General features: G+C 41.5%; 1 protein-coding gene across 1 annotated transcript; it reads right to left on the reverse strand.

Moving 5' to 3' along the window:
• Positions 1–93: 93 nt before the first annotated feature.
• On the reverse strand, positions 94–2,494 carry LOC118776803 (cytochrome c oxidase subunit 5B, mitochondrial). Its single transcript, XM_036527374.1, has 4 exons — positions 2,302–2,494; positions 1,194–1,264; positions 710–809; positions 94–402 (listed from the first exon to the last, which is right to left on the reverse strand). The coding sequence occupies exons 1-4, from the start codon at positions 2,396–2,398 to the stop codon at positions 290–292; spliced, it is 381 nt and encodes a 126-aa protein (XP_036383267.1). The 5' UTR covers positions 2,399–2,494; the 3' UTR covers positions 94–289.
• Positions 2,495–12,886: the final 10,392 nt, after the last annotated feature.

A 12,886-nucleotide genomic window follows, 5' to 3' on the forward strand; every position in this document is an offset into this window, starting at 1 on the left:
TTCAAAACTGATGCCACCCGTGGCAGGCAGGCAAAGCATCAGGTACTTACCACCGTGAGACAAAATCAAGACACTTTACATGATTTACAGCGCCATACACTTTAATTAAGAGGATTTGGACCAAACTGTACCACAGTACATAAAACTTTAAATACACAAAGAACTGGAATTGCCAGAAGTATTGTGTCCCAAACCATGAGGTTATCATTTTAAGCCTTGCATTTTATGGAGTGTTTTTTGGAATCAGGCAAGGGGTAACTAGTTTAAGATAATTTTCTCCAAGAGGGGCTCAGTGGGGCAGCTGATGGGGGACGAGTCTGTAATGGGCCCCGCATGATGGGCATCTCTGGGGTTCCCCCTCATGCAGCCAGAACCACACCACCGATGTGTTGTCCTCCTCACCTGGCAAGAAAGAAGAAGGTCAGACACATGCAGGACACTGCTACCCTGAAGAAACTAAACGCCACCCAATTAGTGCAACTTGCCATAATGTCATCACACATCACACGTTCTGACAATTTGATACAAGTCTGAGAAGACCGATCTACTTGCCAGCCAAGTCAGTGTAGCTCTCAAGAGATCTGGCTTAAGTTTCGTGTGCAACATTAAGTATGCTTTCATGATCTGTATGATGACATGGTCAAGAACAAACAGGAAGCCCTTATGTGCTTTGTGTTAGAGAGAAAAAGCTTTTGATGAACAGACTTACAGATACAGCCCACTATCCTCTTGTTGGTGACAGAGGGCACCAGGTGTGGATCTTGTTTGGACCCAGCGTACTCCTTAGGTTTGTGCATGCTGTATGGGTCCTGAAACAAAAAGACATTTTAGGGCACTGCAAAAAAAAAATTCAACCAGCATTTGTGAATGATAAAAACACTATCCCTGGAGGCCTCCTTTTTCCAGGTGGCATTCTTCCTACAAGCATCTATGTATACCCATATCTAGGTTTAATCTAAAATTCGAGCTGATACATATCATCAAATTTAAATCTAAAATTGGTAACCATAGTAACTACCCATACATAAGCAATAGCTGGCTACCTCTGTAAACAGTCCAAAGACCAGTCAGAGTCTATTATTATTAGACAGCAGTGACCCATGAAACAACCCCACAAAAACGAGCTACAGTAGCTAAGAACCATTTGACTGAGGATAAAAATTGTGAAGTGCACACACAAGACGGATACTTACAGAACCCTGTTTCAAGGCATGCATTACAAGCTTCTCCATGCCAGTGGCTTGTTCCTCGTCAGTTGGAATTCCTTTAAATTATTGGAAAAAAAAAACACTTGCTGCCAAACAAATATTTTCAATAAACTGGGCTATCTAGCTAGCAACATCTATACTCGGCGAGCTGTGTTTCTGTGCCAAAGAATGTAGCTAGTTAGCCAAGTCACTCTGTGCAAACTGGGACTGATTTTGACCTTAATTTGATTTTTTGTTCGGAGTTGACTCCCTGCAATCCCATGTTGCTGTCCTTATGCAAAACATGTAGGAAGCCTTAGCCATGTTACCTTCAGACAGGCAGTAAGTTCTGCCTATCATTTAAGGGTTTCTTGTTCGTCAAGAGTAGATCCCCAGACACATGAATGGCACATTGTGGGAGAATCACTGAGCTGGTCCAAGGATCCAATAAATGTAGATGTAATTGCATACATAACTACACAGATCTACATCTTTTTGTCAGCCTAGATGCCATCATCCAAACATTGTAGAAATCTAAAAATAATTAAAAAAAAAAAAAAAACAAAACTGTTGTCCAACTTCAAACATCGACATTACAAATGCAGATATCCTGCACAGTCACGGACAGGAGCAACAAACCAATTTTCATGCCAATTTCCCGGTTCCATTTCCCACGAAATTACTCAGTTATGTTAGCTAGTAACGCACCAACACGATAACCAAGTCCATCTCTCCTGGCGACGGCGCTGACTTGCTGTTTCCCTAGAAGTCATAACCACTCTGACTGTTGACATCTAGTTTGCCAGCTAATTAAGCGTCGTTAGCAGCAATCAACTTCCGCTAGCTACGCTAAAGCTAGCTAGCAACGGCGCTTGGTTGTTTCTCCGTGGGAAACATCACGTCATACTCCATCCATTCAATATTAATTCCCATTTGCAGTAGCAGGTAAAGAGTTCCATCTCTTTGACTCGAAAATTGGCAAGTTGGCTACAATTAGCTGTTGCTAGATAGCAGGCTAGCTTTCCTGTGCTTGGCAAGGAACCAAAGAAGACCGACACTGAGCTGTCTTCCATTCCGTACTCATTATCTCTGGCTATCTTGCTGTCTAACTTACCCCCCGCCGACATTCCCCGCGTGAGAGCTGTAACCGGGGATGCCCGGTAAACAGCTGCAGCACGAACAGCCGATCTGAAAAGTAATCTCGATGCCATCTTCCACACGGAATCTTTCCACACGGCGAGTCCTAAAACGCTGCGCTCAGTGGTCCCGACGATGAACGGCGGATGCTAAACCTTGATACTCAAGTCGCAAGCATTTGACGTAAAAAAAATTGGTTCATCACATGAACGGTATTTTTTTCACTCCTGCTACCGCAACAGGACCGAAGTGAAACCAGGATGATGACGTCTAATCGAATACGCACGTATTGCTTTTTGACCTGGCTAAAAGAAGACGTAAGAGTTTAGAGTTTACCACTATCCTTTGCGATGAGGAATAAATTAAACTTGAGTGAATTTAGTTAGTCTTAAGAAGTTAAACAAGTTTTCCTCCAAGTAAACACTCTCTAACAGACATTCTTCCATGTTGTTGTTGTTGTTATTAGCAGTATTATCATTGTTGGAAAACAGCTGGAAAACAGTGCTAAATTGTAAGCACACACCCAAAGCCATTGTAAGCATATATACTGCATTTTCAAATAGAAGAAGACATGACCTTTTCATAACGTTACACAGCGAACTTTACAATTCTCATTCAACATAGAAGAAGTAGCCTTCCACTCATTTTGCTTATGCTTAGTATCAGGTCTATGAGTGAGGTAGAGAGACTGCTACATGGCCACATTTACATGTCTCTGAAACCTAGCTAACGTAGACATGACATTAGCAAGATCATCTTGAAAACAATATGATGCAGGCTACTCTGTATCCACTCAGATCATCATCATCATCATCTTATTATTATTATTATTATTATTATTATTATTATTATTACATTGCCTGAGGACACAGACGTATCTGACATTTGTTTGCAAAGAGATGAAATCCAAAATGTGTTCATATCCCTTCTTACCCAAAGAGGGCAGTCTTACTGTTTGAGACAGCTATACGTTAATATAAAACAAGTATGTGACTCGTTTAAAAACAGGCAGTTTTATTCTTGTTGAACATTTTTGGACGTTCCAAATTTCTACAGACTTATGTTTCCTCTGTCCGCATGTAAAATATATGGAATGTTAGTTCAATTTCATCTTTTATCCATCTTAAATTGGTCTGTCCTTAATATAGGAAGTATTTGTGTTTGTAAGTGAAAACGAAATGTCTACAGTTTGTAGGGATGTAACTAACTGAGACACATACAATGACCCATATACATTTTAATAGGTTATATATTTTTTCTGCCAAATATAACGTAATAGTAATATAATACTATTACCCTTGGATATGTATAATAATGTCTTCAAGGGCATATGTTAAATTTTTCTAAAGAATACACTTAAATGCACTTAAATAAAGAATGCACTTCAAGTAGGAGACTGAAGGCAAAGATAAAAACAAATTGTGAGAGGGCATCAAGTGCATTGTACTGGGAGGGAGGTAATATAAGACTTATCAGAAGTAATCAAAAAGCCCTTTCTTTTCTCTAACCAGATAATTCAGGTTACCCTGAGCACAAAAAGCCCTTTTCTTTTTTCTCTGTCTATTTTGCTATTGTTGCATACAAGAACAGTGAGGAGGAGAGACATCAGAGTGAAGATCAGGATATGTCTCAGAATGTGTCCTTTGGCTGCACCAGAACTTGGTCCTCTTCAGTGGTGCCCCCAACCCCCCCACCCCCCCCCCATCCTGTTATCTAACCCTGCACAAATGGTCAATAATTATTCATCACAGTTTTTTGCTTCCCTCATGATTTGATTGTGTATTTAGCAAGTCATTGTGTCCTTAACTGCTGTTTTGGGACATGCACCATCGATCATTCCAGACACATCCTCAGAACAGGCCAAAAATAAACAGATCAATAGGAGTCACAACAAAGAGGAAATAAACAGAGTTCCCATCAGAAAAAAACCCAAGTAAAATACAGTAACTGCATCCCAGCACATTTTATCATCTCATTTGTTTCATTTCTGTTTCTATGTCCTGTCACTTGAATGGAGGTGTGGGTCATAAGATCATGTGACGCTGCCTGAGCGAGACCACGAGGTTGCACTACAAGGTTGCACCACGAGGGGAGGCTACTGGGGCATCTACTGGTGCCGGTACCACAGTTATGCCAGGAGGCTGAGCTCCAGATTTTCAGCTGTCAGCTCAAAGCTTATCAAAACATTTGCGAGCAGGGCCCTAGCTCTACAAAGACAACTGAGGTTGTGAAGAATAACAGCCAAAAGAGTGACCACTGAAAGTAGAAGGAAAACCCATCCAGCCATCACCAAAGGATGGAAAACTTCAAGGAAGACAAACAAGGGGCAAATCAGACAGTGGTACCATGTAGCTGTAGATAAAAGTATTTGTGGTTGGTTGAGGGAAGTGTGTGTTCTTCTGGTCTGTTCTGTGTGTTCCTTTGACTGTGATTTCTCATCTGACCATTTCTAACGACGCACGTAGCAGGATTTGAGGTTTTTCCATAAGTTCTTGCCATACCACTCGAAACCTATTGATACTTATGCTCAGCCAGTTTTAAGTATTGCACTATTCTGACGAGTCTGCAGTCCCTAAATGGGCCGCCTAAATGGCAGCGAGTTATATTAAATGTGCCAGTATGGTATCCTACGTCGTGGACTAGGTAGCCTGATCACCTACAAGCCAAAGCGAGCTAAGAATTCCTGGGATGCTAAGTAGAATTGGGAATTGGGGGACTAAAATATAGGTTGGCATGAGTTATTTGATAGGCAGATTTAACATCATTAGTTCTAAAGACGCAAATGCACGCATCTGCCTTCAACAGCCACCACTTCCCTCATTGGTTGTGACTGGCTCTCCTACATGCTCTTTGTCAATAAAACCTTATTCTGTTGTGCTTACCCTTATCCAGATGAATCTTTGTTCAATTTTGTTTTCCTGCTTGAGTACACCACCCCACCAAGCAGGGACCCACATTCATCATAAGATTGTGTCTGTCTCTGTGGGTTTGACAATCTGTCAAAATACTGTATGGTTGTTCTGTATGTGTGTCGGAGGCTGAGTGGCATAGGTGGTGAGAGTAACCTAGTTATATGCATGACGAATGTCAGTCTTACTCAGGTGAAATGCACTGCACCTTCGGTCTGTCTCCCTACCTTATGCATGGACAACTCTTTTTCTGACAGACCTCATTCTTCCCCTTTAAATCCTGTGTGAAAGAAGAAAGACTTGCTCCCCTGCTGAGAAATGACAGTTTGGGCAGACAGATGCGGCAGTCCAGTACAGACAAACTAATCAGAAGTGGTGAAAAGGAGCAGACAATTTGGGTTCCCGCTTATTGTCTCATAGTCGCTAGGACAGCAGTGAACAAGTGCTGGAAAAGAAGAGACTACAGCGACTGTGCCTTTTCATTCCAGTATTTCGAGTGTTCTGCAATGGTGGGAGTGGACATAAGCTTACTGTGAATTTAGCAGACTAGGGCTAACCTTGCAGTGCAGTGGTATCACCTGTGTTGATGACTGTGAGATATGTTTCCTGAAAATTTGTTACATCAAGGTGTTAACATTGACTGACCCATCTGCGCACTGTGCACAAATGTGTGTGTCTGTGTGTGTACATATATATATATATATATATATATATATATATATATATATATATATATATATATATATATATATATATATATATATATATATATATATATATACATGCACATGAGTAAATATCAGTAAATGTGGAAATATTGAGGAGACCAAGGTTGCCAGATTGAGAAAATTGGTTGAAATACGTACCGTATTCCAAGGTCAATGGAGCATGCTGTAACCTTGAGTTAATTTATTAATGATATGATATGAATTTTCTAGTCTAATTAACGGTGAGAAAATAAGTAACCCAATGGTGTTAATTGTTTTTGTGTTCAGGCATTTCTCTTTTGTTTGTTTTTAATCTGCATCACTAGCTCTTAATGGTTCATTCGGCAGCAGGGAGCAATCATCCAAGTGTCATGAAGGTGGTGTTACACAATCCCAATGAGAGTTTGATGACTATGGATTATATTTCTTTAAGTGCTGAAACAAAAAAATGCTTAAGGTCCATCTGTGTGCTTTAGGGGTAAATAGTACAGATTGTCAAAAGTCTCAAAGTAAGAGTGAAGAGAATTACCAGCTGTGTTTAAACCGTCGCTTTGTAACACTGCTGCTTTGTGGCGTTTGAGTTGTTTGTTGAAGGAGAGAATGCTTTGTTATAATTTATTATTCAAGTGGGGTTTATTGTTTATTTCCCATATGCTCATGTACAGATGAACTGTCTCTGGTTTTCACATTTTAGAGTACTGTTTTGCTTCAGTTTGATGTCATCTGTTTTACTTTATACTGTTTATTCCTAAAAAGAGTCCCATTTGCATGCAACACTTTCTGAATCTTCAAGGCATTGGTATTGGTCTGGAATCATAAGGCTTATTTGGTATCCTACTTCCTTCAAATGATCTCTTACCCAGGCTAGAAAAGATGACCCTCAGATACAAATCTGTAATTTATTTTTCATAATTCCTGTTGTGCTTTTTTTAAAGTCACCCACCCATGTGCTTTCTGCCTCTGCCTTTCACACTGTTCTGTTCTCAAACCCACATCATGTGTAATCTGTTTTGCATTTATTTTCATCTTCTCTCAATGTTCAGAAGAAAAGTATAATGGCACTTTATATAAAAATCAACATTGAACTTCTGAACTAATGGAAGCCAGAAAAAAAATATATAATTGTTTCAGATTCGAAATTCCATGCAAATGCCAGCTGTTGAGTTGGCTGTTATCGAACTGAGAGAGATGCCAACCTGTAACACAAAGGCAGAGAAGATGGTGTGGTAATGAGTTTGACAAGGATCGCTGCACTTCCATTCAAAATGCAAATAATTCCTTGGCTCATTGAATTGGACCAACAAATTATGCTCTGTGATTTACAAAGAGTGCTGATAAGACAAATAAAGAAAGAGGTTAGACAGCGATAATTTATGGCATTTTGGTAAAACAATGATTAAGCTGACAATATTATTATGAAATGACTTAGGCCCAACATGCAAATAACTCTCTCTCACCATCAGAGACTGAATTCCTCTGCCATAGACAACATACCACTGTATACATGCAATTCATTGTAGATGAGACAAGAAATTATTTCACCAAATGATAATTGGCCATTTGCCCCAAATGACATCTGTGTCACACACCATTTTTAGTTGCATTTGTTCAGACCTTTTCCAACAGATGCGCGGAGGGGGTGCCTTTCCGAGCCCCACATGCCATGCCCACACTTCCTACCATCTCCATTAGGTGTTATTAGCACGCAGCCTCCATCTCTCCCTCCCCTACCTGCCTCCTCTCTCCTGTCTGCGCATTCGGCAAAAGCTCACACGTCACCATCCCCCTGATGTTGTGGGGGAGAAGAGCCAGGGGGGGTGACAGCAAGCTTGCCGGATGGCCCTATCAGCCCAAATCCAATCCCTTGGACCCCCCCCCCGGCAAGGCCATGGGTGTCATTCTGTTACGCAGGCAGGCAGAGGGTCAGTGCAACCTGATCCGGTTGGGTACCTGTGACACAGCCATAGGGCTTTTGATGAGGTGCACCGCGAGAGCCGCGCCAATATGGCTTGCCCCGTGGCTCTGCCTCAATATCTCGCATTTGGCCAACTGGGCTGCACCTTTGGTTAATTACTTGCGAGCGGATTTATTGGAAAGCTCCCCGAGCGTCCTGTAATTCTGTTTCCTCCCCTTCTCCAGTTCTTTCCTTGGAGGCACATCAGAAGGCAGTCAGCAGAAATAACAGTATATCAGACAGGACTCAGATGTTACATAATTGCAGTTCATGTAGGTCCCTGGGGTTCTCAAGGGGCTCACGTCAGCAAATTCTCAGCAGTTGTCTTCTGAAGGTTGAGATGGTGAAGCGGGCTACACAGACTCGCTATTTTCTTTGTTTTGTTAGATGTGTGTGTTGTTTTGCTTCATTTGGATTTGTGTGAAGTTGAGGGGGTTGCTTGTTTTGTTTGGTTCTGATTCAACAATGTAGAGTGGACTTGTACAGTATTGTCATTAACAAGCATGTTTCCCGGACAGGCTATTAAAAATATTACCAGATGTCAGAGTAGGGCGGGTCACATGGACGATGGACAAAGAGTGAAACGGTTCCTCAAGATATTTTTGACACAAAATGTAATAATGCTTCACCACCGCCTTTGTATATATCAAAGCTTAAATAGGGATATGGTATGCATCTCTGGGGAAATCCACACAAGACTACTGTAATTGAAACTTTAATTTCAGCTTAATTAGATTATCTCTCTTGAAATTATTTTTATATGCCATTTACAAATGAAGAGCCTCTAGATTTTTCAAAGACAAGTAAAATGGCACTCTATCTTTAATATAGTTTCATTTACCCAAGCACAATATGTTAATTTTTAATTCATGACCTGCAGGCTACTACATACGTTGTACTGATGATGCAGAAAGTAATAAGCAGTTTTCAGTTCAGTTTGTTCATGTACAGTTGGGAATATCAGCACAACAACTAACCAGCTGTTCGTAGCCAACTGCACATGAAGCTTGAAGTGAATAAAATTGCATGGACTTGTGAATACTCAGCTGTGTTACCAGCAGATGAAATGATTGGTTCATTTCAATCAAAGGGTGTGGGAGGCCCAGAAGTCTTAATGGTTACTTTCAATGGGAATCTTGATTGATTTCAGCTGCAGTTTGCGAATGGCATCAAAAAACGAGGAAATGAATCAACTGTTAGTCCCAGTAGTCAAGAATAATATTCCAATCATTCAAAGTTAATTACCTTGTAAAGGGGTAGAAGTCCATGTGTGCATTTCTAAAATAATTAGGAAAAAAATCCCCACTCCGGGACACCACAACAATACACTTGATTTTCAAATTATATGTTTGACCTGGTGTGAATGGCGATAGAAATTTAACAGAGCATCGGAATAGGGGTCTGTAGCATAGAGCTGATGCTAGCAGGTGAACCAGCAGTGGTCCACAATATGGTACATCTGTGGACAATGCTGGGTAATTAACACAGAGCAGGTGGGCTCAGGCAGCACTGCCACTCACTGCCTGCAAGCTGAGGGAGAATGGTTTCCATGCCAACTAGTCTCCCTGGCACACATGAGTCTGTGAGTTCAGTGCATCTCTGTAGGAGAGTCCTTCCATACCTCTCTTTCACCCATCCACCTCCCTGTTCAACTTCACATTTGCCCCACATACAGTACTATTGGCGTAGTGTGTTTCTTACAGTATATAGATTGTTCTTGACCTTGCATTCTTAACTCAGTCACATATACCTCTGTTTGTTTGGATGGGTAATCAAATATTTCACACAGTTTTTCAGATGGTTGAGTTTGTGGTGGTGTAGAGTTTATAATTGCATGCTCTTGCTTTTAACACCTACTGACTGGCCAAGGTACCTCAATGAGAAGTCAATGAACATGTTTAACCAAGCATGGCAAAACTACATGAATAACAAGTACAAAATGTACCTGGAAAGTAGGAATGATGCTCTTGCTGCTTATTGGAATTATGACTTCCCTGCCATTTAATTTGAAATGCTGTTTTCTGCAGCATAATTTGAAATAAGTAATGAGTAATTAGCGCTAGAAAATAAGCACTATTAGGTTATGTTTGCCAAGTCTCCATCTATTTTCATTTAGGGGATATTATTCATAAATTTTCTGCTGCAATATGCAAATTATGTCGACATGACATCAGCATTAGCACATTTGCATCATTAAAATGTGCCGTGGCTGACATTTCTGCATGGATTGATGGCCCAGATAAAAATAAAGGTAAAAAGGATGATGTTGCAAATCACCAAGGCGTGACTGCTAGTAACACGCAGGAGTTAACCTTTGTGTTTGATTTTAAACCTCCATTCGTTTTTGTGAATGTTTGCAACATTAGAAGGTCTGTCGTCAAACAAAGGGGAGCCTTTCATCCGGGTGAACAAAATGAGGTCTTTACTTTTCCACGGTGGGAAGGACGCACACTCCTCAGTAAATAAATCTCAGATGCTGTTCGGTTCTGGCTGAAGTGTGACCCTGGCCAGCGCAATTTGTGACTAGGCTGCTGGCTTGCTGATTGCAGAGGTGCGATCAATTCTCCCCAAGACTGAAAATCCTATAATGTAACAGCTTGGAGGGCTGGAGTTTGATAAAGCCTAACCTTCGGTCTTCTATGGCATTTTCATAGCGCTACATAACTCTCTCCTGAGGTGTGAGTAATGGCAGTTTCCAGAATTTTTTCTTCATCTGCTATATAAGTCACGGCCTGGACAGATACGCCTGCGCTTGTATCATAGTCATAAATTTTTTAAAACCACTAGCTGTGCATGTTAAAGTATCAACCATAATCCCTTTCAGCGGGTGAATATATGGTATTCTTCTTAAAACAAAGAAGGCGAAGAAGGAGGTGTCAACTCATGGCTCGTGATTCATGCGAAATGATTACAGTTTTCAAACTAAGGGCATTAATCAAGAAAAGGACGACCAGAGTGCTAGTAAAAGTGAACGTTTGACATATCACGATTCCAACCACCATACGATCATGTTTAATAGCGGGTTTTAAGTTTAGAAACTGAGTCTAAGTGACTAGCTTCTCTTCTCTCTCTCTCTCTCTCTCTCTCTCTCTCTCTCTCTCTCTCTCTCTCTATCTTTATCTCTCTCTCGTCCTGGATCATGCATCCATCCTGTCAGCTGCAGAGGCTGGGGCCTTGGCTACTGCCCTCCTCTGAAAGGCCAGGCCAGGTCAGGGCAGGGCCTCGGGGCTGGAGACACACAAGAGAAGGGGGCCACAGCAAAGACCAGATTCATTATTGGGAAAGTGAAGCAAACTAAGTCCTTCATGGAGACATACTATGTAATTCACATTGGTATGGAGCCCTTCAGCAAACAGTGTGTAGTTTATATGCCAAGTAGCATTGCATGTGATCACTCTTTATTTTCAAAACACGCTTTTGAGTTTTTGGGGGGAATTAGCCTTAGTGGATTAGCTCAAGTGATACCAGGCAGGTGAAATATTCTTCACCTTATCTTTGATTTCACATCTTATCTGACAGTGTTCAGGCTGCAGAAGCCACACTTAGACCCTTACGTATTGTGCAGTCAGACTTTTTCTTTTATCAGGGTGCGCTGTGTGTCATTATTCACTATGTGCACCATGTGCATCTTCGACTTGTGGACCCTCATTTTCCCCCGACTTGGCCTGACTGTAAATTGCAGAGAGTCGTTATGACTGAGTGGGGGACCACAGTGCGGTATGCAGCCGGTCCAGTCAATGCTGAAGGCAGTCGAAACACCCCAGCGGAAGTACGGGTGTGAATTAAAGGGCGTCAGAACCATTCCATGGAGGCCACAGACCCAGAGGCTGAGTAGAGGAGAGAGGTGCAACTCACTTCAGGAAGAGGTGCAAATGGAAGCTGGCCACATTTAGGGGGGGAGAAAAGGTTGGTCCTATAATGTTTCCTAGCAGCCTCTTCAGGTCACTGCCCTCTTCTTCGCACTGTGATTCAGCGCTTCACCACTTCTGGGGCTGTGTTTGTGCTGACAGCTCCACAGAGATCCAGCATGACAGCTTTACATTGATATGATGGGGACCTTGTTCTAGTGGATGAAGCAAATCAATAGGCAATGGGCAACTGAATTTGCCCATGATAAAAATGTGATCAACTCTACACTTACTAGCACTGCATCTTCACATGTGCATGTGACAGATTAGTCCAGATTAAACTTTAATGGAATGGTGCAATCTGTAAGTGTCTTTGGCCCTTGACTTATCCATCTCACCGCAGTGTTTCTATGCAAACAATGTAATTTAATTTCTCTGCCATTCACTTATAACCATAAATGACTGTTGCAATTAAGTGTTTTGAAATGTGTAATTTGTGCCGCCGTCTGTTAGAGGAGCAAATTGAAAAAGACTGCACCGATGTGCTACATTGTGGTGCTACAAGCGCCTAAATTGAATAAGCTTTTAATTTAGCCATTATAGCGGTGGTGCCAGGGGGGACATCATGAAACAGCTGTTGGTGTCTGTCACGTCTCAGAGCAGCTTCACTCTAATTGGACCCGGCTGAAGGAGGTCCGTACTAACTCACTCGCCCGGTTTCTTCACCCCCTCAGTCATCCACTGCCATCCGGCCAACAGATTAGATCACCGCGGTAATTACTTTTAATTACAGCTTTGCCTCATCTACAGTTGCCTAATGTGTTTTCCTTTAATGCTCCCCAAACAATTGGATCACAGGTGCAGTGAATACAAAATATCCTCGCCTTTCAGCCCTGTATCTCAGATTCTACGGACTGGTTTCTATTTATAACACAGAGTGCGTAATGTCCAAAAGGAGCATAAGCAATTACCATGTGTGGTGCCCAATGAACCTAGTTTATGGATCACAAATGGAGTTTAATTCAGATTCAGCTCTGTTTCTGAGACATGCTGACAATTTATTTTCCTTCAGCAGCCACTAACACCTGGATTTAGTGAGCATTTACCCTTAACTTTGACTCATAATTAAATGCGAGTGATACTT

The sequence above is a fragment of the Megalops cyprinoides genome, chromosome 4 (genome assembly GCF_013368585.1).
Source record: "Megalops cyprinoides isolate fMegCyp1 chromosome 4, fMegCyp1.pri, whole genome shotgun sequence".
Lineage (NCBI taxonomy): Eukaryota > Metazoa > Chordata > Actinopteri > Elopiformes > Megalopidae > Megalops > Megalops cyprinoides.